This window comes from Mustela putorius, unplaced genomic scaffold, assembly GCF_011764305.1.
Source record: "Mustela putorius furo isolate JIRA1106 unplaced genomic scaffold, ASM1176430v1.1 tig00000129_pilon_pilon_pilon, whole genome shotgun sequence".
Taxonomy (NCBI): Eukaryota; Metazoa; Chordata; class Mammalia; order Carnivora; family Mustelidae; genus Mustela; species Mustela putorius.
In genome coordinates this window covers 26,190,515-26,216,500 of record NW_025421290.1, presented here as the reverse complement: position 1 = coordinate 26,216,500, position 25,986 = coordinate 26,190,515, and the positions used below count along the sequence as shown (strand labels likewise).

The 25,986-nt window shown below is 44.7% G+C and overlaps 1 protein-coding gene across 3 annotated transcripts in view; it reads right to left on the bottom strand.

Annotated features, from left to right (window-relative positions):
- Positions 1 to 2,222: 2,222 nt before the first annotated feature.
- LOC101670167 overlaps positions 2,223 to 25,986 on the bottom strand; it is a 134,264-nt gene continuing 110,500 nt past the window's right edge. For all 3 annotated transcript variants that reach the window (XR_006604204.1, XR_006604208.1, XM_045071450.1), the window contains one exon: positions 2,223 to 5,734. Coding sequence is in view for 1 of the 3 variants with exons in the window: in XM_045071450.1 (XP_044927385.1) it covers positions 5,716 to 5,734 (19 nt within the window). In the remaining 2 variants the exon portion in view is untranslated. The remainder of the gene's footprint in view (positions 5,735 to 25,986) is intronic.

Sequence of the window (25,986 nt, the reverse complement as noted above, 5' to 3'; positions counted from 1 at the left end):
ATTATAGTGACTTTGCCTAGCTCTCGGTCCCCTCTGATTCATGAAGCCTTTCTTATGTACTCAGGGCAGTTTTCACAGACACAGCCCTTTAGCTTTGCACCCAGACTGCATCCCTTCCTGATACTTCCTGATACTACGGGATGACCACAATAAGCACGAATGCCACCAACGACTTTGGGAGCACAGGCTGGGTGGGCGTGGCCAGGTACGGACCACACCCACCTGCACAGCCCACAGGCCTGCCCGAGGGGCCACAACTTCAGGGAATGAATTTTATGGAAGAAAGGGTGGTTAGTTCAGTTCGGTTGGTTAAGAGGACTGTGAAAGTCCTGTGACTGATCCAGCCGTGTGACTGGACATTTTGGTGCTTTCCTCCTATATTTTTCTATTATAAACAATGCCTCACTGAACACCCTTGTCCATACATCTCCGATTTAATATTTCATACAAAATGAACGATTTAAGATAAATTTGTATAAGTGGAGGGACAGGATCCAACAGTCTGAGAGCTTTTAAGGCTTGTGGTAAGATTTGCCAAACTGTCCTGCGAACGACGCCGTTTGCTCTCAGGAGGAATCTGTTCTACTCTCCCCCCAACTCTGGAGAGCGCAGGGGACTTGCATTGTGTATGTATTTACTTGGAGGAATGCGATTCTATGTGTGCAGCAAATCTTCCCGCAAACATACAAACCATTTTCGGGACAAACTGGCAGTTCAACTCTGCTCTAACCTTGTGGGAAAGGCAGTCTTACTGGAAAGGAAATCTCCCGAGAGGTGCCCCGGTGATCAATCCACGTAGCCACGGCAGAGGGGGCCCTATTCTTCTCCACGAAGGTCCTTCGGGTATGGGAGGGCTCTCCCCACGACAGACAGGGCACAGCCAGTCACCTGCCTAGCCACACAGACCAGCCATCTCCTCTCTGGGTCCTGTTGGTTGTGGCAGGAAGCCCTGTTTAGGAACGCACCGGTGCCTGTACCCTCATCGCTGACCCTTCTTTCTTCTTCCCACAGTCTAAGGAACACCTGCTTGGTCTTCAGAAAAAGCCCCCCGATCCAAGATTTGGTGGAGTCCTTGTCTTCATTAGCCCAGGCATTGTAACAAACATACCACAGACGGTGGCGGAGGGAGGGTGATGATCAACAGAAGTGTATTTCTCATGGTTCTGGAGGCGAAAGTCTGGGATCAGATGCCAGCACGGCCAGGTTCTGGTAAGGACCCCCCTGCAGGCTGCAGAGGGCAGGCTTCTCGTAGTACCTTCACGTGGTGAGAGCAGAGAGGGGAGCAAGCCCTCTCCCCAGGCTTACAAGGGCACAGATCCCATCCTTGAGGGCTCCACCCTCCTGACTCCATTGAATCCCATTTATTCCCCAAAGGCCCCTCCTCCGAGTACAGCTCTGCACTGGGTCTCAACGTATGACATGTCAGGGGACGCCGACATTCACAGTGGTTCTCTTCAACTGCCCACCCAGGCGGGGCCGAAGGCTTTCAGAAACCAAAGCGAGGGAGAGGGGGAGGCTCCTGGGTGGTTGTCACTGGGAAGGCCTGGCTGCGCCAACGAGAAGGGCAGAGAAAGAAAACAGCAGGATAAACAAAGTTCAAGAAGCTCCTGTCCCACAGCTCTCTGCGTATTGCCAGCTGCTGCTCTGGGACGACTCGCCTTTTCGTGAGAGGTCATAGAGTCAACTCTATTATCATTTGGAAACTAATATTTTCAGTGACCTAAAATAAGTTTAGAATATTAGATCACTGAATCTTTCTTTTTCTTTTTAAAAAGATTTTATTTTAGAAAGAGCACACACGTGCATGGGGAGGAGGGTGAGGGAGAGGATCTTTTTTTTTTTTTTTAAAGAATTTATTTATTTATTTGACAGAGAGAGATCACAAGTAGGCAGAGAGGCAGGCAGAGAGAGAGAGAGAGGAGGAAGCAGGCTCCCCGCTGAGCAGAGAGCCCAATGTGGGACTCGATCCCAGGACCCTGAGATCATGACCTGAGCCGAAGGCAGCGGCTTAACCCACTGAGCCACCCAGGTGCCCCGAGGGAGAGAATCTTAAGCAGACTCCCCGCTGGGCCAGGAGTCCAATGCAAGACTCGATCTCATGACCCTGAGACCATGACCTGAGCTAAAAATCAAGAGTAAGATACTCAACTGACTGAGCCACCCAGGAGCCCCTACAGCAATCATTCATTCAGATAATGATTATCAAATTATTTTATCAACAGGCTTTACTGCTTTGAGTTTATAATAAAATTAACATGGCTTGAATTCTTACTCATTTTCAACATCGTGTAGGGATGCAGAATAGAACTCAAACATTTTTTGAAGATCAACATATTCATTATGAAAATTGAAATGTGTCCTAAAACGTAACACACCTCACAGGGGAAGAAGCTTGTCTGAATTCTCTACTGCTTCCTTTCCTCTTCCCTTTTTTTATTGGATTAAAATACACATAACATGAAATTGACTGAGCCATATTTAAAGTGTGCAGGTTGATGGCACTAGGTACGGTCACATGGCTGTGCCACCATCATCACATCTATCTCCAGAGCTCTCTCATCTTATGAAGCTGAAACTATACCTATTAGACACCCCACAGACTCCCCTCCCCACCCCAGCCCCTGGCAACTCACCTTTGCTTTTTGTCTTTATGACCTTGACTACTCTAGGTATGTGGAAGTGGACTCCTTATCTGCCCTATTGTGACCAACTTATTTCATTTAGCACATTGTCCTTAAGGTTAATCCATACTGTAGCATATCCCCTCCTTCTTAAGGCTCAATAATATTCCATTGTGTATATATGCCATATTTTGTTTATTCATTTATCCAGAGGTGGAGACCGCAATGCAGTCTATCTGCATCTATCCCCATTTTGGTTGTGAAGGATGCTGCTGTGACCACGGGTGTACAGATATCTCTCGGAGACCCTGTTCTCAATTCTTTTCTGTATGTACCTAGAAGTAGAATTGCTGGGTCAGATGCTAATTCTATTTAAAATTCTTTGAGGAACCTCAATACTGTTTTCCACAGCAGCGACACCATTTTACATTCCCCCCGCAGTGCACAAGAAGAACTCAATCTGGTCCAACAGAATCCTACTGCTCACCTACTGTAACTCTGGGAGCAGTGCTAGAAGAGATGCAGAGCATCCTGCCTTTATCCTAAAGAGTATGCAAATTTATCTTACTAATTAGATCAAGAGGAGTTAGTTTAAATATTGCAGTTAAAAGATTAAGTTTTCAGATAAAATATGCAATTAAAATACTTTTTGGAGAAAATAAGCAGAGTCTGACCATCTGGTTGTCTGCTTCCCCCAATCAGGGAGGCAATATCCCGGCGCTCTAGGATGCCTTCTGAGAGAGGAGCCTGGAATATTTTGCTATTTCTTCTTCCGTCTTCAGCAGCCAGCTGAGACAGGTGATATTTCAGAACAGAGATGAAGACAAGTGCTATGTTCACCCCCTTGAGACATCCCAAGAGCTAATTTGGATCAGGTCAGACTACCTGGGGTGCATACTTCTACCTCATTAATTTTGCCCTTGCACAAATGTCTTCATGGAGTTGAAAGAAGATTAGGAATGTTTTTGCAGGTAGACAGACTGGGATCCCCATTCGAGCTTCTTTGCCTAATGGCTGTATAATCTTGGGTAAAGAACACATACCTCCTTATAAAAGCATCTCTGGGTCCTATCTCTGCTGGAAATGAATCATCCCCTCCTCTCTGGTACCCCATAATACAAACTCTATTACTGTAACACTCGCATCTTACCATGCCTGTTTATTTGATCACTGTCTGGTCTTTTCCTAGCACCTTGGCCTCAGAGAGCATGGTTGCATTGTACCTGTATCCCCAGGACACTGCACAGATCCTGGTACATGGTGGAGGTGTTAAGAGGCACCCCTACAGCTGACGTTCTGCAAAAACTGCCACACCTGTTAGGTAACACTGTTAGTGACCCACCTAACTCAGACTGAGTTGGCCTCTGACAGTATCAACCAGTATTGCAGAGATCAAAGTAATGAGAACTAACAAAGCAGAACCAGATCCTAGCCACGACACCATTATTATTTGCTTTGTATCCATCTTCTTTAGCTCACTGTGATGTGATTCTCAGTTCTGCTCCCTACACAGTTCCTCGAAGGAGAAGGCAGTCCTGGAAGGGAGTCAATCTGGGCACCAGAGGGCTATCAGAAATTCATTTTTTATTGTCTTCTCCCATATCTTATCAGTGGAAGAAAGCTAGAAGGAAGAAAGCTGGAGGCAGGGGCTCTTGGCATTTTGGTTTGTGTGAAGCTGAGTATGTCCTGTTTTTAAGGTTCAGAGGCTCTAGGTTCATCCTCTAAAGCACAGGTGCTATCCTTCACATTGCCACCCACATTCATTCTGTCTAGCCCCCACATTACTCGTTAAGTGCTCTGGATCAGAACCCAACCTCTCCATATTGGACTGAAAGGTAGGTAGGATCCCCAAAAGGTATGTCCAGGTCCCAATCCCAAGAGCCTGTGTCACCTTATTTGAAAAAAAGATCTTTGCAGATGAAACTAAGTTATGGATCTTGAGATCATCCTGAATTACCTGGATGAACTCTAAATCCAATGACAGGTGTCCTTGGAAGAGAAGGAAAGAAGACACACAGCGGACAAAGTGGCACAAAGATAGAGGCAGAGAACGGAATGAGGCAGCCACCCCAGAAGCTGAATGAGGCAAGGAATGGGCTCTCCCCTAGAGCCTTTGGAGGAATTATAGCCTTGCCAACACCTTAATTTTGGACTTACAGCCTCTAGATCGCTGAGAGAATGCATTTCTGTTGTTTAAAGCCACCAAGTTTGTGGTGATTTGTTATGGCAGCCCTCGCAAATAAATACACTTTGCAAGTTTCAGGTTCCTTAGCTGCCAGATGAAATAATAATCTTTCCCACCAGATTTTTTATATGGATTTAATGAGAAACTATACACTAAGTTGCTCATAGCAATGGTCCACAAAGTAGGCGCTCAATAAATCGTAGCCACTAGAGTCTTATACTCTTGACATTTATGGAAGCTCTTTTATGACCGTACTTGGGGATTTCACTGCAATGTCCCCCAAGACTCTGGATTGCCTTCTCAGAGCTAACCCGGGAGAGAAACAGTTGGTGAAGAAGGGCAAAGGAGTAGAAGGCCACCCAAAAGAGATGAAGCCTTCTCAGGTACGCAGGATACCACTGAAGAGCACTATGACCCCAAAGAGGTTTGGGCAGCTATGAGAGCCTAAAAAAAGAAGAGGAAAGGGGCAGCGATGGCTACTCCTATTTAGACTGTGTTTAGGAAAGAAGGGCCTTAGCCAAAAGGTTTCTATGATCTCCAATCTTTAGGCAAAACTATCCCATCTATGTGGTAATAGACGATCTTGATGCCATCAACATTTAAATACTAAACATTTCAAAGCAATCTTTGGATTTCCATGTAGCTCTGCTTATAAGGAAATGAAATAATTGTCGGAGTTTTTAGTAATCCTGACCCCCATGATAGAGATTTTTCATGACAGATCCAAAGTGTGGCTTTGGGTGAAGATTTGTTTCCCAAGCATCGTAACTGGAGAGAATGCACAGATGGTGCCAGTGAAGAAACTCTTAGTCCTTGTGACAACTGCTCTACTTAACTGTTGGTTCTTGTCTCCATTTATGCAGTTCAGTTAGGTTGATTTAGTCTTCCAGGATTTGATCACACCCGGCATCAATGACGTCCTGGAGGCCTATAAAATAAAAGGCCTGACACAGATCACCTCACTATGATATTTCCCGTCCATCCCTTCCTCTGATTCCCACAGAACCACTTTTCACACCCCCTTGCAATACTCATTAAGATCATTCAATTGTGCCTCTCACTGTTTCCTATACCCACAGTAACCATGTTTTCTAAGACAGAGGTTAGACATGCACAGGTGAGTATACGTGTGGAGAACACTGGGATAGAATATTTTTTAATGAAGGTAACTGAATATGCAGAACAGGTAGCCACTATGCTTACATGTGGTGCTAGAGAGAGAAACATTATAGAACTCAATTCCAACATACACTTGCTTTACTGAAGAAGAGATACATTTTCTTCTTTGGTAAAAATAATGCTTTCTTTTCCATGGCTATCAAGATGCTCAGTGTTAAAGCCGTTAGTCATTGTAACTGCATGAATTATTCTACTTTCCTTGTTCTTAATTTTCTAGTTCTTCCCCTCAGATTATGCCACCATTTTAGCCACTCTGCTGGCTGGCGGGCTGTCTGTTCATGGCAGGGACAGGTTGGTTCCACCCCACATATGTTCTCCTGTTCTTCCTTATTAAGAAAAGCTCCCAGATGTAGCCATGTGACTAAGTTTTGTGTGGGATTTCCAGGAAGGCTGCTTAAAGGGTGCTGACCCATTGGAGAGGGAATCTTTTATCTTTCCTTCCTGTTGACTAGGTAGTATCCCCAGCACACCAGAAACTATGCCGGACCACAAGGTGTCCCAAAGGATACGAGCCAGCACTGGGATGATAAGACAGAAAGACGGGTGCTGAGTCACTGACACCTGGAAGGTCATCCTGTCAGCTCTGGCCACCTAGCTAGAGGTCTCTCTTAGGTGGATCAGAAATAAACTTTGGCTTTTTTGAAGTCATTCTTATTTTGGGTTTTCCTATAAAACTGCTACACTTTTTTTTTTTTTACAGCATTTCCCAGAACTCTATCAAAAATTAATATCAAATTCACTCCATTTTTTAAGACAGACCACTCCAAAAATATTCTCTAAATTTAATGAAATCTGGTTCAACATTTGTGTTCAACCACATTGTGATGTGGTAATCAGACAAGCATTTAATTTTATCTATATAGATGTGCTGTCTGTTAGAGGCTGGTTTAGACACTTTTTGGAAGGGGGCAGAGTATAAATAAATAAACAACAGTAAGAGTAAGTAGGAAAGTATTTCAAGACGTAGCCTCCGTCCATCTTCTTTAATGAATATATGAAAAATTTTGAAATTAGCCTAGTACTTGTATGTAAGAGAAAGTGTCTAATGAATATTCTATCAAGGATATAGAATACCCCCTTAAGACTTATTGATATCATTCACCTGCAGAGAAAAGTCACTTTTTCATAGATTAAACCAAGATAAATACCAGCCCACTGTCTGTCCAAAGTGTTATAAATTTTGTATTACTGAACTAATGAGATTTAATAAAATCCAAATTAAGTCTTGTAGTACTTTGGAAAGAATCTTTCTTTCCTCTCAACCCTAGGTCTTCCCACTCATCTTCAAAGGAAGCATTAATGAGAAGCAATAAATCCCAGCATGATCGTGATTAAATTTCATGAATTAAACAGAGGTAATTTTGCAAAATGGTAAATTCAATCAGTAGAACAGATACTTTTCTTTCTCAGCCAAACTGAGGGCCAAATGTGTCTCCAGATCTTGGCATAAATGATGACATTTTGATTCTTTCTGTACGTGAGTATAATGCTTTTAAATACCTTCAAGAGTAAGTTGCAAAACTGTAATTTATGCCTTTAAAAGTATGGTTTAGCACTCTTTCCTTGCCTTCTTTCCCCCCTACCTCCATTCCCACCCTCTAACACATGTACATACAAAGTTGGTGGCTATCTGGGCAACACTGAAGAATAATCATGACTCAGATTTATAGAATGCAGCTTTAAAATTCTGGATTCTCTGTTTTAAGTGAGAAGCACCAGCTTGGAGATAATTTCTCCTAGTCACTATATGTTTTCCAGCGCCTTGGCAGTTAAGAAACACCAGCTTGCTGACGGCATTTTAAATGACCTACATTTGTGTGGAAAGCAATGTGGTCCAGCCCAGCAGGATTAGAGATGGGAGAAGATGCTCTGGCACTGATTGCTTATCAGGAGAAGCCGACTCCAGACCTTTCCTGCTTGGTTTCTCCATCTCGCCATCTGCGTAACTGCTGATTCATTAGGCAGGTGTCTCTCCTGCTGCTGGAAGGGACATTTGTTCCCTATAATTTGCCACTTTTCTAAATGGTTAAGGGAAATTGGACTCACTGCTGGATATTGCGAGTGATGTGGATGAGCTAATGCCAGCACTTCCCCCGCATAAATGTCATTCATAGAATCAAGGCTCCGATGGCTAATGACTTCCCAGCTAACCTGGAGTGGACACCTACAGGAGAAACCAGCACCCATCGTGACATTTTGGGAACAAGCCTAATTTAAATGTTGCATCCTGTTGTCCTCACATTTATCAGACTGTGCACTTGAATTTTGGTTTGGAGAATAGTATCACTTGCCCAGACTCTGTGTCTTATAAATATATTCAAATCCCCATAACTGAGAAGCCAGGAGATTGAAGAGAACACTGCCCACATATATCCAAGGAGAGCTCAGGGCTGAGAATAGTTCACATTCAGCAGGGTCTAAGAGACTACTTCTTTGTGCTGTTTGCCCTTAATTTTGGCCAAAGATCGCCTCTTTGTCCATAGATTTTTTTTTCCTGTCCTGCTGTTGGTTCCATATCTCCTCCCAGACATAGGGGCATGGCTCAAGAGGAGATAATCATAGTATCTCAAACCCCTGGATACAGTGTTTAGTCTCAGAGGCGGACAGATTGAGACAAAGTCCTTGCCTTTTGCATGAAAAAAACATTCATCCATTCATAAAATTTTTACAAAGCCTCCACTCAAAGAGAGGCCTTATTTAGGGTGCTAAGGAAGTAGCAATAAACAAGACAGATGTAATCCCAGGGAGTTTACACAATAGGGCATGGAGCAGGGAGGCAGACAACAAACAACGATATGAACAAGATGATTGGTGAAAGTACTGCATTAAGGAGGATATAAAAAGCACGAATGATAGCAACGGGGCTAATACCCACAGAAAAGTGGAAACTGGAGGAGATAGAGGGAGGCCCTAGGGGGTGTTCAAGTGTTGGCTCTAGCTATCTTTCTTTTTTTTTTAATTTTAAAGATTTTAATTTTTTTTAAAGATTTTATTTATTTATTTGACACACACAGAGAGAAATCACAAGTAGGCAGAGAGGCAGGCAGAGGGAGAGAGAGGGAAGCAGGCTCCCTGCTGAGCAGAGAACCCGATGCGGGACTCGATCCCAGGACCCTGAGATCATGACCTAAGCTGAAGGCAGAGGCCCAACCCACTGAGCCACCCAGGTGCCCCAAAGATTTTAATTTTTTTATTTGAGAGAGAGCACACGCAAGCACAAGCAAACGGGGGTGGGGAGTGGCAGGTAGAGAGAGAAGCCGGCTCTCGGCTGAGCAGGGAGGCCAATATGGGATTCCATCCCAGCACCCTGGGATCATGCCCCGAGCTGAAGCCAGATGCCCAACCGAATGAGCCACCCAGGCATCCCAAGCTCTAGCTGTCTCTTAAGGACAGTTCCACCACTGCTCTTCCTGGGCTTTTTAGATTGTGAGCCAACAAATTCCTCACTGGGGCTAACGCCAGCTCATATGTCACTTATCCACTCTTTGATGCCAAGATCTTGACTTGAGAATGGTCATTTGGTCAGCAAGTTTGTGCTGAGAGCCTGGTGCTGGGTATTGCAGGGGCTTCAAAGAGGAGCAGGGCATGCTTGCTCCCGTTAAGCATTCTCCATTTAAGTGTGGGCTGGTGGTGGATATTAAGGAGGGCACGTATTGCATGGAGCACTGGGTGTGGTGCATAAACAATGAATTTTGGAACACATACACAAAATTAAATTAAATTAAATTTAAAAAAAAGAAGTAATGCACATTAAATCAATAATAAAATACCTTAAAAAAAAGTGTGGGCTAGAGAGTCAGCACAGATGCACCCGGACGATATCGAACTGTGATTGTGCCCACCGCCAACTTGTTCCTCCCTACTTTTCTTTCTCAACAAGTAGTTCCATCTACCAGGTTGCTCAAGCAAGAAAAGCTCATTCCTTAATTCATCTCTGTCTTCCTCACCTCCCATTTCCAATCCATCAAAATTACTTCTTGAGTCCCTTTCCATGGACACCACGCTGGCCTGATACCACCTCTTCCATGGACTGGGGCAACCAATACCCTGCGCTCTCCTCTGGAGAAGAGACAGCTTCCTTGGAATCACGTGGATCTCCAGATGGAAACTGACTGCGATAGGAGAGGGGATGATAGCAGCCAGGAAGCATTCCGTTAATGACCCCAGGAAGTCACACATTCTAATGCATTCCTAGATCAAACAGAAACAATGCTCAGATCTTCCAAAGCATTTGGTGATTTGTGATGAGATTCTCATGAGCACAGGTATGGCCAGAGTTGAGAATACTTGATGAAATGTTAGCCCTGGAAATCAGCTTTTTTTTTTTTTTCCCAAAGATTTTATTTATTTATTTGACAGACAGAGATCACAAGGAGGCAGAGAGGCAGGCGGAGAGAGAGGGAGAAGCAGGCTTCCTGCTGAGCAGAGAGCCCGATGTGGGGCTCCATCCCAGGACCCTGGGATCATGACCTGAGCTGAAGGTAGATGCTTAACTGACTGGAGCCACCCAGGCGTCCCTGGAAATCACTCTGAAGTCACCCAGACCAACTACATCCTGGTACCAGTGGGGAAACTGAGGTGCAAATAAGTTAAAGGTCTTATCTGAAATTATCTAGATATCTAGATATATTCACACACACAATGTCTCATTCCAAAAGAGATTAAAGATACCTTATCTGTGGTTTAAGACTATAGGCATAGTACTTCTTCAAGACATCATCACAAACATTATTTGTACAAACTGGGTTTCTGATAAGAATCAGGTAGCAAGGGTGCAAGCATATATCCGATGAGTACTGGGCAACATATACTCTGGAATGGAGTAAGTGCTGGGACATAAACCAGCTCCTCAGACAGTCTATGCCCTTTTGTAAAAATGCAGCCGTCCCACTTCCTCACATCTCCCTGTAAGTGCATTACCCCGGATATGGCCGAGATTTCCCCTAGAAAACATCTCTGGTCCCACACTATGCTAGATAAATATATGATTGAGGGCCTCAGTTTCCTACTGGAGGAAACAATTATGGTCATTTTAACTTAAGAATTTTAGGGTCACCTAGGTGGCTCAGTTGGTTCAGCCACTGCCTTTGGCTCAGGTCATGATCTCAAGGTCCTGGGATCCAGCCCAGGGTCAGGCTCCCTGCTCCCAGTGGGGAGCCTCCTTCTCCCACTCCTTCTGCCCTGCCCTGCTGCTCTTGCTCTCACCTGCTCTAAAATAAATAAAATCTTTAAAAAAGAAAAAAAAATGTTCAAATTAGTACCAACCTGGCCATAAAAATAAAGTATTCATTGACTATCCAATGCTATGCAGTTAAAATCCTGCAAGATAAACTAATTGCAAAGTTTGCAAATGTGCAAATAAATGAATTGACTTTCTATTTGAAGTGGAAAGCTATAAAACAACAAAACTATTAAACAACTAAAGGCTGGGGGACATCTACTCCAAATGAGATTTTTTAAAATTTTGGAGTGGTTACTTTATGTCATTCCCTTCCACTTATTTGTCTGTGGGACACATAATTGACCTAAGCCTCAGTTTACTCTGTACAGTTGGCCAGTAATATTACTGATGTTCCAGGGTTGCCGGAACAGATGAGAGGATTCACATAAAAGGTTTAGCATAGCTTTCAATAAATGTTAACATTGTATTACAAAAGGGCTATATTAAAGTCAATCTTCATCCATAACAACAAAATCCAGTAATCAGTATACAGAAGCTTGAGGCGAGGGGCTGGGAATGTGTCCAGGTCATGCTAAAAGAGCCTAGGCACTGAGCAAGATCTAGGCAAAGTCAAGACTAAAGCTAATTATCTGCAGAATGCAGGACATCTGTCATCAGCTCAGCAAAACTGAGATGACAAAGTTGAATAGGACAACGTACCTGCTTTGGGTGTCCTCCCATGTAGAAGGAAGGTAATTGATTAGTAATGGAGGGCTTTCCCTAGAGAGAGAATTTTCATAATTGAATTAGATATTGACCATAAGGTCGGTGAATTAAGAAACACAATTTACATTATCCTGATTGCCATTGGTTACAACAGGCTTGTCTCTGGGGGTCTGTCCTTGATGAGGAGGTTGAAGGGGAGCAAAGCATGAGGACACACAGCAGTGTGCGTGCTTCCTCCTTTGTATACCAGCTCATGCCTGTGGTATGAATTGTGATGCCAGCAAAGCTGCAAGGTCACGGCCAAGATGACTGAGGTTTGGAAGGCTCTTGGGTGTGTGGCTTCTGAGTCAAGTGAGATGTCTGGGTTTATTTTTTTCTCTCTTGATCAAGCAGTTTGATATTTTAGCTTGCAGTTAAATGCTGTGATTGCTGGAAAGCACCTTTATTACTGAAAATCCTGCAGGAGAGCTAACTTTGATATTGTAAGCCTTGAACACACTAACTGCAGCCCCTTTTGTCTCTCACCAAATCAATCGGTTTTTTTTTTTTTAAAGATTTTATTTATTCATTTGACAGAGAGAAATCACAAGTAGGCAGAGAGGCAGGCAGAGAGAGAGAGAGGAGGAAGCAGGCTCCCTGCTGAGCAGAGAGCCCGATGCGGGACTCGATCCCAGGACCCTGAGATCATGACCTGAGCTGAAGGCAGCGGCTTAACCACTGAGCCACCCAGGCGCCCCAAATCAATCGGTTTTTAATTCAGTTTGGATAAAGTCAATTTTCTTAGGAACCCAATTACCTTTTTATGGTGTATCAGACTGTATAAATACGCAATGTAGGAATTGCTACGGCAGTGGAATGCATAATAGAGGAGAGTAGCCCAAAATAATTCTGCCTCGGGGTGTGTGGGTGGGTGAAGGGAGTGGCAGAGGAGGCTATGGAAAAGAGCTGACATTTGAGTTGGAGGCTTAGGAATTAGTACCTGCTTCCCTGGCAGATGGGATGGGAAAGGCTATTCCCGGCAAAGGGAAGGGCTTGAAGGCACAAAGCCTGGAGAAGTGTCAATGCACACCCAATACAGGAGATGAGGACCGGTATGGCTGGTTAGACTCCGCTGGACAAATGTAATCGAAGGCATAGCAGGTGCTGTGCTCGGCAAAGGCCAGTGGCTGCCAAGAACAGAGATGGGGCAGGAAGGCAAGCTGCAGCCAGGGGACGGCTGGGAGGCTTTGTGCCCCTCACTTTGGAGTCTGTCTTCCTGAAAACGGGATGGTTTTTAAGCAGAGAATGGTGGCATGAGAACCCAATGCAGGAGAGCAGGAGCAGAACTGCAGAGAAGGGACGGAAGAGGAGTGACCGGACGGACATATGCTAGTCCGGACTGGTGGAGCTGGGGACTGCGGTGACGTGCGATCTGGGGGAGGCCCGCTGACATATGCAGCCCTCTTTCCTGGTGCCCACAGGACCTACTTCCCCAGATTTGCAGTTCTTCTAGCACCTGTTCTAAGTCACAAGGAATTTAAAACACACACACACACACACACACACACACACACACACACGACCAAAAAACCCTAACCTAGAAAGCTAAATTGGACTCTTGCTCTCTCAGAGCTGAAATTACTTTAGCAAAGATAATGGCTTCTTTTAGTTTGCAGGGTTTCGTCTTCTCTTCGAAAGGTTAAAAATAGAAAACAGATTAAAATCCTGAGTATGAATCCCAAAAAGGATTTCTACTTCCTTCCTGTGGGGTGATAAATTTAAAGGACCATGGGATCTAGAAACTGCCTGAGAGACGCTCTTTTGCTGGCTGCATTCTTTTTTTAGTCAAGGACCTGGCCATGTGCTCTGGTGCAGAATCGGTCGCCGTCCGCGAAGCAGGTTTATTCCCTTTCGCAGAGCAGACCTGCTCCGAATCATTTCTATTCTTATCTCAGGTTAGGTGGGGGCCAAGAGGGTAGTGAGAAAGGAGAAGAGGGAAGCCTATTTCAGCCTTTGCTTCAAAAATTAACTTGGTTTCCAACGAAGACGTCTGGTCTATTAGCTTCATTCCCTTGGGGCATGCCCAGAACAGCAGAATCTCCTTCCCACTCTCTCAAATGCTCCTCGGTCCCAGAACTGCAACCCACTTTGTGCTGCTGTCCGCTCCCAGAATGACCACTCCGGAGCCCCTGGCTGGGGGGCGGGGCTGTAAGTGGGCCTTTAGGCTCACTTGGGTGAGCCAGCTAATCCAGCCTAGAAGTAATGAAACTCTCTAAAAATCTCTCTTAATCCCTCTTTGCCCTGAAACCATGGATATTAACTTGCAAGGTGGGGCCCCAGGGAGCGAGGGCATCAGAGGCTCTGGGCAATTTAGCCTCGGTGGTTATGTAAATCAGAAAGTGAATCCTAGCACATTACCTTGCTGGGGGAAGGGAGAAGGTAGGGGGAGGTGGGTGGCTGGCAGCCTTGGTTCCTTGACATCCCCCTGAGAAATATCACCCTATGCTACAGTGACAAGGCACATGTCAGCACGCTTAAAGCCTCCTTCATCCTTCCTGAAATTTGTGATAAAATCAGAAGTTGTCATTGTCTGCTATCTCAGGCAGGTGTTATTTTAAAAATAAGTTGCCAACGACTTAACTTTCCAAAACTCCTCTGCAATATTGTTATTCTTTGATTGAAGCCCAAAAACTCTTTATTTTTTTTTTCTTTTTAATTTATGCCTTTCGGACAAAGGACTTTTTAGAGTCAGAAACAGTCTATTTGGCATTGCAATGAGAGTCTGTTTTTTCCTACTTGGCACACCTCCCTGTCTCTTGCAGTAATTGATCCCTAACTTGCTTTTGGAAAACTAAACTCCCCTGCTGCCCCATATCCTTATTCTCGAACCCGAAGACAATTTTCCAGCCTTCCTTGCTAATAAATCTCAATTCTGTTTGGGGAACAATGGACAAAGATACTAGCTTCCACGACTTTCCTTCCACCTAGCAGTGGCCATGAGACACAATTCTGGCCAATGAGATCTACAAGAAGCTTGAAGGCAGCTTCTGGGAAGTCTTCTGCCTTTCTTGATAAAAGGAGGGGCAGATCCACTGGGGCAGCCCCTCCCTTCTTCACTTGAATGCAGATGTGAACTGCAGCATTCTGTCTATAGGAAAAGGCCAATAAAATCACAGTTCATTGCCCATTGATTTAATTTCATGCTGGTGACTGCTTGCCTCTGGATATATTATTATATGAGAAAAATAAATTCCTGCTTGTTTCAGCCACTGGTAGCCATGCATTCTGTTCCTTGCCAATGACTGCTTTGCTGAGACGCTTGAACTTATGCTAACAGGAAACCAGCTGCTAAAGCATTGCATTCCCAGAAGGGCAGTTCACCCCAAGGTCCATCTCTCCTCTGTTGATGGAAAGGATCAAGGAGAACAAAACCCAGGGCAGCTGGACTGGCTAGTCAAGGAACTCATTCCACTGCCAGTGCAGGGAGCTTCCCCATCCCCTTCCAACAGGATATGGTATAGATCACAGACTAATCACCACTGTTTTCTGTTTCCCTTTTTCAAATGAATGTTTTAATAGCAGTCATCCTTTTTTTTTTCCTCACTGGTCTTACTGGGTGGGTGGGAAAAAGTGCCATTTATTCAAAGGGTATAGGACTTGAGGAGCCACACTCAACATGATGGAGAAAGTCATTTATCATCATGAAAGCTTGGAGGGGCAGCTGCCAGGCTCAGTCAGAAGAGTGTGTGACTCTTGATCTTGGGGTTTTGAGTTTGAGGCCCACGTTAAATGTAGAGATTACTTGAAAATAAAATCCTAAAAAAAAAAAAAAAAAAAAGAGGGACACCCAGGAGGCTCAGTTGGTTAAGTGTCTACCTTCAGGTCAGGTCATGATCCCAGGTCCTGGGATCGAGTCCTGCACTGGGCTCCTTGCTCAGGGGAGAGCCTGCTTCTCCCTCTGCATGCTGCTTTCCCTGGTTGGGCTCACCCTCTCTCTGACAAATAAATAAATAAAATCTTACAAAAAAAAAAAAAAGAAGAAGAAAAGAAAAAGAAAAAAGAAAGTCTGGAAGTACATGGATATGGTAGCCAGACAAAACTTTGGGCTATGTCTTTTCAGAGAATGTGCATTGCACACAGAGCAGTTACATTCTGTTTGGTGGGGCACTCTGCAGCTGGGTCTATAGGAAGATTGTTGGATGGGAAGATTTTCAGCTGAGAGGTGGACTGTAGAAGGATCCAGTATTTTGGCATTCTCAGAATGCATTGGCCCTTCCTCTGAGAGCGGTACCCAGACTTTTCTTTAGAGAACGATCCCTCCACTTGCAGCCAATGCATTTTGATGGGGTTGGCCATATCCCCAGATCCAAGGGTAGGCATGTGATGAAATCTAGACAAATCAGAATATTTATTCTTCTGGCCACTGTGACTGCTTCGACGATGAGCTCATGCCTCAGTGTCACCTAATGAAAGTCAGCCTGGAGAGTTTTGCTGACATTATTAGAAAGGTAGTTATTGATTGCCAAAATTGATGATCATCTGAGCTCTGGATCCACCTGACCTGGACTCTAACCTTGGACGTTTCAGTTATATAATGCAATATACTCCCCCGCTTTTTTTCATCTAAGATAATCGGAGTAGGATTTTTGTCCTTTGTAGCAGAAAGTACCCTAATTAGAGAATTATCTAGTTTCACTACCTTATTTTATAGATGGGGAGGATAAAACTTTTGCAGGGTAAATGACTTGCCCGAGTCACATAGCTTTGTATTAGCAGAGCCTCCTGACTCGTGGACCACAAACTCTTTTCTGGCCACCAGTTAGCAAGTGGACCAGAACTATGGGAATTCACAGGAGGGAGAGTCGATTTCCAAGTGAGATGAGCAGGAAATATTTCACAGTGGAAAGAGTGTAGAAACTAGGAAGGCCCCTGAAGTTGTAGATCAGCGGTAAGAAGGGGAAGGCACACTAGGAGAAAGGGATGATGTGAAGACATGTGTGGAGATGAGAAAGCCAAAGGAAGATTTAGGGAGGAACAAATGCCAGTTTTCCTGGATCAGAGTTTGTAGCCGGGAACCATTTATTGTCTCAAAGGGGAGAGAGTGAGAGAACAAAAGGGGAAGAGGAAAGGCAAGAGAAGGAGAAAGGAGAGGGCAAGGGGAGACGGGGAAAACAGGAAAACAAACAAGGCAAAGCAAGAGAAACAAGAGAACGAAGTTATATTTACGCACCCATTACACGTTCCAGAAACTACATCATGTCCTTTAGGTCTGGGTTTCAATTCTCACAAATCTTAAAGGAGTGCTTCTCTTCCCCATTTTATTGCAGGTGAGCTGTTACACAGACGGCCATGTTAGAAGGCCAGAATTCCCAACCAGACTCCTGATCATAAAAACCCCCACCTGCATCACTGGGGTGTTTAGCCACAGAGCTCAGGGCATGCCAGTCAACTCTACAAGGACAGAAGCACAGTGAACAGAGTTAGCCCAGGCTGGTAATTCAAATCAACTTGATTCACCAGATTTGCCCTCTTTAGAAGCCAGCAAAGTCACTGCTTTTAGTCTCAGGAGCACCCCTAATTCACTACTTAGCTACAGCAGCCTCTCTCCCTCTGCCTATGGAAACTGATGCTCGTACCTTCCAAGCAGAGGCCACATTGGCTGATAAGGGACTTCCCTGTCACAGCACTGCAGTTTGGTCTCAGAATGCTAAAAACTGTTTCCATTCAAAGCTGTTTTGGGGGCGCCTGGGTGGCTCAGTGGGCTAAGCCACTGCCTTCAGCTCAGGTCATGATCTCAGGGTCCTGGGATCGAGTCCCGCATCAGGTTCTCTGCTCAGCAGGGAGCCTGCTTCCCTCTCTCTCCCTCTGCCTGCCTCTCTGCCTACTTGTGATCTCGGTCTGTCAAATAAATAAATAAAATCTTTAAAAAAATTTAAAAAAGCTGTTTTGGAAGAGCTCCCACAAGTTGAGCCACTGCATTTTCTTGCAGTCACAAAGGATCTATGCTCTCCTCTCCTTGCCTAGGAAGGACTGTTAAACAACTGAATGCTTGTGTCTCCCCAAAATTCACTTATGGAAACCTAATCTCCAAGGTGATGGTATTTGGAGGAGGGGCCTCCGTGGAGAGGGGCTTAGATGAGGAGAGTGAAGTCCTCATGAATTAATATTAATGCCCTTCTAAAGAGAGTGCCCTTGCCTCTTCCCCCATAGGAGGACATGGCAAAAAGATGACCATCTGTGAACGATGAGGCAGCTCTCATCAGACTCCAAAGTCTGCTGGCATTTTGATCTTGGACTTCCCAGGCTCCAGATCTGTACAAAATAGGTTTCTGTTCTGTATAAGCCATCCAATCTATGCTATTCCATTATAAAAGCTCCAACAGACGAAGACAAGAATTACAGGTTGCCGTACATTCTTTGACATCCCTCCCACTGAGAGGTGGGTCCATCTTCTGTTCCCTTTACCAACAGAATAAGTGGGGTCAGTGCTGTTGTAGCGGTTTCCAGACCTGAAGGGGCAGCATCTCCTACTTTCTGTCTCTGGAAACAGGTACTTCTGGAGCCCTGTGCTAGGACTGCTAGGACTTCTGATAGAGAGGCCACGGGAGAGTCCTAGGATGACATGGGAAGGCAGGAATCCGACTGTGCCCAGCAGGCCCCAGACATGAGAGCCAAGACTTCCTGGACCCTCCAGGCCACACCATGTTCCAGCCCAATGCCACGTGGAGAAGCACCACCCAGCTGAGGCTCACCCAAATTTTCCCCATAAATCGCAAACGTAACAAAACCATCCAGTAATTGTTATTTAAGCCATTTGGGGGTATCAGTGGCAACTGATAACCCAAAGAGAACATCACCAGACCGTGAAGATTTTTGTGGAGAGGGGGCTTCTGAGGAAGGTCCTCCTTTGAGAGGAGGATATCAAGATGGTTCTTGAAATAGTCACAGAACCCAAAGACTGCAAGTACGGTGTAATTAGAGGCCTTGCCACCTCCTACCCAGCAAGACAGAGTAATTTGGAGAGCAGGAAGCTAACTGCAGGTGTCCTGGAAATGAGCATGTCAGCACGTGGGTTGCGTGAACTTCTGTTGTCATTTTGAAAGCCTTCTCGCCTAGTGCCAGCAGAGTGGCTGGCTGGGGACACCACGCTGAGTTTTCTGCCATCCTGTGGGCTGATGCCTCTAACTGCAGGGCCTCTAACTGCCCATCTGAAAAATAGAGTGCATACGCCCTGGAGCTGCTGGCACCTGCTTAGGGGTTGGCAAGAGAAGGTTCTGGGAGAACTGGGCAAAGCTTGGCATACACAAGAAGAAAACTCCTCTGCCCCGAAAGGATGTGGATTTTGATGTACAAGGTGCTCTGGAATCCTGGGCAAACATGACAAAGGAATATTCTTCCTAAAAGATTGTCAAAATACTAATTATTCCTTCCTTCCTTCCACAGATATGTGCAGAGCCAGGGCAGGGACTTAGTAGCTCCCAAGCCGCCACCACCACCACCGCCACCACCACCACCACCACCACCATCATCATCATCATCATTATTATTAGGATTTCTGATATGGATACAGGTACAAGCTGAAATCAGTTTGGATGAAATGATAGCTTACTTGGGATTTGCTTCAAAATAATCCTGGGATAGGGGAATATAGATACTCTTAAGATTTGCCATGAATTGGGACGCCTGGGTGGCTCAGTTGGTTAAGCAGCTGCCTTCAGCTCAGGTCATGATCCCAGCGTCCTGGGATCGAGTCCCACATTGGGCTCCTTGCTCCGCAGGGAGCCTGCTTCTCCCTCTGACTCTGCCTGCCACTCTCTCTGCCTGTGCTTGCGCGCTCTCTCTCTCTCTCTCTCTGACAAATAAATATAAAATCTTTAAAAAAAATAAAAAAATAAAAAAAAAATATTTGCCATGAATTGACTAGTTAGTCTAACCAGGAGATGAACAGGTGGACCTTTAGTAAACTCTGTTTGTGTATATGTTTGCAATTTTCCATATTAAAATTAACATCAAAGCTTCTAAGCAAGATGTGCGTGGTTCCCATGTGGTACCTGGAAGGGCCAGGAGACTCTGAGTGATAGCCCAAGTGGGTTCCAGCTCCTCCCCACTTATCTAAAGGGCTCCCTATGTCCACCCTGGGCACCTCAAACCCATTCCTCATAGGAAGCTAGAGTGGAATCTTCAAACGACATATCCAGTCATACCCCCACTCTTCTACCTAGGAAAGACCGAGGCCAAAGTCCTTTTTGAGGCTGTGGAAGCCCCATCCCTCCCTACTCTCCCCTGCTTTCTTACCTTCCCCTCCCACTATCTGTACTCCAGCCAAAGCTAGTACTAGCTTTTTAAAAAATCTTCAGCTTGTCACCCTCCCTCCTGCCTCAGGACCCTTGCTCATACTGTTTCCTCTTGGAGAATGTTTTCTCACCCCCTTCACTCCCTTCACTCAATGAACTCCCCCTTCTTCCATTTATGCGTCAGATGTCCATTCCTTGGTGTGGTAAGCTGAATCATGCTTCCCTTCCCCCACAGATGTCCATGTCCTAATTTCCTGACCCTATGACTATGTCATCTTCCATCACAAAAAGGACTTTGCAGATCTGACTGAGGCATAGATCTTTTGATGGGGAAGATTATCCTGGATTATCTGATAGGCCTAAAGTAATCGCAAGGGTCCTTTTAAAATGCAGTGAGGAGAGTCAGAGTCAGGTGAGATGAGACCATGTAAGCAGCACAGGTCAGAGCAATGTAACTGCTAGCTCTGAAGATGGAAGGGGGCCATGAGCCAAGGAACGATAGGTGGCCTCTAGATGCTGCAAAGGCACAGCACACATTCTCTCCTAGGGCCTTCAGAAGGAACACAGCTGTGCAGACATCTTAATTTTAGCCCAGGGAGGCCCATTTGGGACCTCAGTCTTCTGGAAAATAAGAGAAAATATGTATGTTGTTTTAAGTCACTAAGTTGGTGGTGATTTGTTACAGCAACAATAGGAAATTAACACAATTGAGAAAATCTTCCCTGACCCTTACTCTTTAGGAGGCAAGGACCCTGGTGGTATGTTCATCATTGTGTGTACAGAGCAAAGCCCTTGCTCCATCAGGGGAGCTAGGGGCTGACTGTGACCAGCCTCACTGATGGGCCAGCTAAGCCCAAGGCCCCAGCTCTGGCCATTGCACTTTCCTTGTGTTTCTTCAAGCTTTGGTCCTATATGCACCCAGTCCTTCCAGGCTGAAGTCATGTCAGTTTCTCCTAGGCTTTCCACATCTTATTCCTGTGGCTGGGGCCACAATCCTAAGAGGCTTTGGAGTCATACCAGCCTGATTTGGGTCATGGCTTTGTCACTTACAAGCTGTGTGACCTGACAAAGTTTTTTTTTTTTTTAATCCTTCTGAGGTATTATGTCCTCTATATAATGGGGACACAATACCTGTTATGTGGATTAAATAAGAAAGCAGAAGTAAAGTATCTAGCACAGAACCTGAGCAGAATAGCTAAACCAGAGTGTTAGTTCCTTCCCATTTTCCTGATGCTGGGCTCTGTTCATCCACAAGGACTATCTTCTGTTGCCCATTGTGGTCGTTTCTGATGACTCCCATCTTCCCCACCCGCCCTAGTCGCCTATCCAATCCAACCACAGCCGTCTCTTAGTCTTCCAGGACCCAGGCCCTGCAGGAGGTCTGGAACCAAAAACAGTTTCCATGATGTAAGGAAGAATATTAAATTCCAAGGCCCCAACCTAAGTGATCCCCAGACCAAAGGGTCTTCTAGCCCCTCAGGCTCACTTCCCAGGTACATGCACTCGCTGGTTTGCTTTTGTTCAAAGCGTCCCTTGGAACGGTAGGGAGGAGGAGGGGGAGCCTTCCTCAAGTGACTGGTACTTCGATGTTGGGCCCTTGGATCCCAGAGTCAACCCTAACATCCACGTCAGTTCCCATCTGCTCTTCAATACACTCAGCCACATTGGCTGCCTTTGACTTCAAGAGTCAGAAACAATGGAGATGTACAGGTCCCTGGGGACACCCCCACCTACTGAAGGAAAGGCAGCATCTGGGTAGGCAAAGAGTATGGCCCTAGAAGTCAAGGACAGGATCACGAAGCCGAGGTGGAAGAGGGTCTGTCAACACTTTTTCCAGTTATGGGATGTGAGGCCTGTAGAGAACTGAGGATGCAGCTGGTTACTAGGAGACGCTGTGTCACTCCACTGCAGCTCTTCAGGCTTCTTTACAAATGGAGGGAGTGGTTGGCTTATGAAAGTGAATTCCTAGGTGAAATTGGCTTCAGGAACAATGGTATCCAGGAGTTTAATTCATGTTCTAAATCTCCATCACTCAGTATAGTGACTCTGCTCTCTTTCTCTTTGTACATAGGCCTCATCCTCTCCTCCTTGAATGGAACATTTTCCCAGCGCTCTTTGGGGCATGGTCCAGAGACAGCTCTTCCTGGAGGCCTCTCCACCTGGGGAGTCCATTGTCCCATGAGGTCTGGAGAGGCTGTGTTTCCCAAGAAGATCCTGGGATGGAGGAGGGTAATGGTACAGGCAGGAGAGAATATATATCAAATTACTATTCTCCACATTTTTGGCATAAGGATGCTAGTGTTATTTTTAAAAACATGGCCATGTACCTCACTGTTTTTAAAATCAGTTACATAAAAGGGGGTGCCTGGGTGGTTCCATCAATTAAGCAGCTGCCCCCCACTCAGGTCAGGATCTCAGGGTCCTGAAATCAAGCCTCATGTTGGGCTCCCAGCTCAGCGAGGAGTCTGCTTCTCCCTCTGCCACCTCCCCTTGTGCTCTCTCTCTCTTTCTCGCTAATAATAAAAACCTTGGAAAAATCAATTACTTTTAAATAGTGCATGTACTGATTTTTTAAAGAATCAAATAATATGTAAGAGAAAAATGAAAATTCTCTTCCCCTTGCCACTTAATTCCCCATCTTCACTCCCTAGAGATGACATCGTTAATACTTCCCACTTACTCTGCCAAAAAAATTTTCTACAAATAAATGTATGTCTATTTAAAAAAACACAAATGGGACCGTCTATATATATATTAGGCCCACCTGAACCATGTTTAAACAACGTTTGCTAAATATATCTGCATAGAAAATTTTTATTAACATCTCTATTAACATCCTAAAAAGCAGTTTGGAAAGCCCTGAACTATTTATTAAGCAAAAAACATCTACTCTGTGCTAGATGGTAGGAAATAAATAGGATATTCGTTCCTATGCACAGATTTGCTATGAACTTGGGGTGTCAGAAGTAAATACATGGAGACCAAACAATGTAATATGTTAGAATGTAAATATACACTATGGACAAGATTCTAGAGATTGCCTAACTCTGCCTGGAGGGAAAATAAGAGGCTTCAGGGAGAGGCCATTTGTCATTGGGTCCTAAAGGATGAATAGGAGTTCAACCAGCTGGCCACTAGGGTGGCATTCTAGGAAGAAGGAGCTTGTGCAAGAGAATTGAGTCCAGTATGGCTTCAGAATAAAAGTCTGGGGAGACGAGGCAGGGTATGAACTCAGAAAGAAAGTCTAGGGTCAAGGGTTGAGAAACCTGCAGGAATTTGGGCTTTAGCAAACCCCGGGTGATATGAAGTACACTGTTTTTTTCCCCCCAAGTATAGAAGACATGACTGGATTTGTATTTTAGAAAGACTAACCAGGCCCCAGTATGGAAGCTGGATTGGAGGTGGGATGAGCCCAGGGACAGGAGAGCAGTTGGAAGGCCATCATAATGGTCTAGGTAATACTATTCAACCAAGGCATTGCTAATGGAGGGCAACAGGCTGGGACATGTGGGGAGCCTGTTAAAGTGTTCAATCAGTAGAACTTGGCAACTGACTTGAAATAGGGTTTCTGGAGTAAGAAGTGAATGGCAGATCCATTAGCAGAGGCTCAGGAACTCTGGTTCTCTACTGACCTTTTCTTCTCTGGGATACTGGGGGAGCTCCTGGATGGTGAGTCCCATGAAGGGAAGTGTCATTTTTTTCTCATCTTTGTAGATCTTCTACATTAGCCAAGGCAGGACACATGTTCAGACTTGCTCTGCAGGATGTGCTTAATAAATGATGGGCCATGGTATCCTCCTTTGCTAACAAAAAGGACAAATGGACCAGATGTCACTGCTGGAATAAACTGTTATTTCTGCCATCAAGGCTGGGCATGATCTGGCCCTGACCTACCTCACTGATGTCATCTCCTACTGCCACCCGTCTTGATGAACACATTCCTGCCAGTCTCTTCCTCTTCATCGACCACCAAATTCACTCCCTCATCAGAGCCTTTGAAATTAGTTCCCTCTGTCAGATACATCCTTCCCTTAATATTTTCAAATATTTTGCCCCTTCACTTCATTAAGTTCTTCAGAGAAGCCTTTCTTAGCTCTAAAATAGCTCCTCAAACCCGCCACAACTCTATCCCCTTAATATACTCTATTTTATCCATAGCATTAATCACTCTGGAGGGTCTATCTTATATTAAATATAATTATATAATATATTAACCATAATTAACATGCTTACATTATATATTATATAGGTTACTTGTGATATATAATACATATTTATGTTAATAAAGTATATTATATATTGATAATATTTTAATATATTATGTCACTCTCACTAGTTTATGAGCCCCATGAGAACAAGGACATCACAACTCTTATCCCCTGCTGTGTTTCCAGGGCTGGAACAGAACCTGGTGCCCAGGAGTTCAATAAAATTGTTGACTGACAAGTGAGAGCAAAGATTGAGTTCTTGAAGATGGTGGTTTCTAAGACTGCTTTCAAGAGTCTTTTTGTTTTATTCATGCTTCCCCCAGTGCCTTGCACCTGGGAGGTCTTCATATATTTCTTAAGTTGACTGAAGGCTATATTCTTGGTACTAATTTTTTGATACAATGTATAAGTTTGTTTTAGATTTCTGCATGGTTTTTGTTGGGTTTTATTTATTTATTTTTATTCCCAGATAGTATCCTCTTGACTCTGCATGAAGAGCTTAAGAACTTATCAAAGAGAGCCTGGTTGAGCTGCCCCTCATTCCTGCCTCTGTCACTGGCCTGGGTGGGGGCTGAGGAAGGTGGGCTGTCTGCCTGAACTTAGCGCTGGTTGCTGGCTGTCAGTCCCGGCCTCAAACAGCTGCAACTGGGAGTTTGTCTTAAAATTCATGCCCGCGCCAACACTGCTGCCACCTTTCTCAAACTCTCATTACCATTTTCATGATCTTTCCTGCTCTGCATCAACATTTGACCTTTTCTGACCTATCTCAGTCTGCAGATCTACCCTGAGTATTGTAGTCTGGCTTATCACTCCAGCTGACTCCCAATTTTGTCAAATTTCAAGCAAAAGCTTGGCAGCAATTCCTTATGCAATTTCTCTATTAAACAGATCCGGTTTGGAGTAAAGGCACCAAGAGATCACAGTGTGGACTTTGGGGTCAGCCAGACTTGAATGGGAATCCTGACTCCACTGTTTTCTAACTGCATGAGTTTAGCCAAATACACTGTCCTATCTCATTTTGGTTCTTGTCAAATGGAACATTTAAAAGCATGATTCTTGTACAAGGATACAGTGAACATATATACAAGATTTATTTAACCCACTGTGATAGTTAATTTTATGCATCAACTCAACGGCTCATAGGATACCCAGATACCTGGTTTTCATACCTGGTTAAACATTATCTTTGAGTGTATCTGTGAGTTTCTGGGAGAGATTACCATTTGAATCAGTAGACTGATTAAGCAGATTGACCTCCCCATTGTGGGTGGGCCTCCTTCAATCTGTTGAGGACTTGAAGAGAGCAAAAAGGTAGAGGAAGAGATTCGCTCTTTCTCTGCCTGATGGTTTGAAATGAGACATGGATATTCTCCTACCCTCAGCATCCCTGCTTCTCAGGCCTTCCAACTCCACCATGAGCTTTCCTGAGTCTCCAACTTCCAGATGACAGACCGTAGGACTTCTCAGTCTCCATAGTCACATGGGTCAGTTACTCATAACAACTTTTATATTCTCTCTCTATATATCCTATTGGTTCTGTCTCTCTGGAGAAACTCTGACTAATACCCTCATTAAGGAGGGACTCTGCAGGAGGGTGAAGCTGGCTCAAGGAGCATTCAAAACAGATACTTAT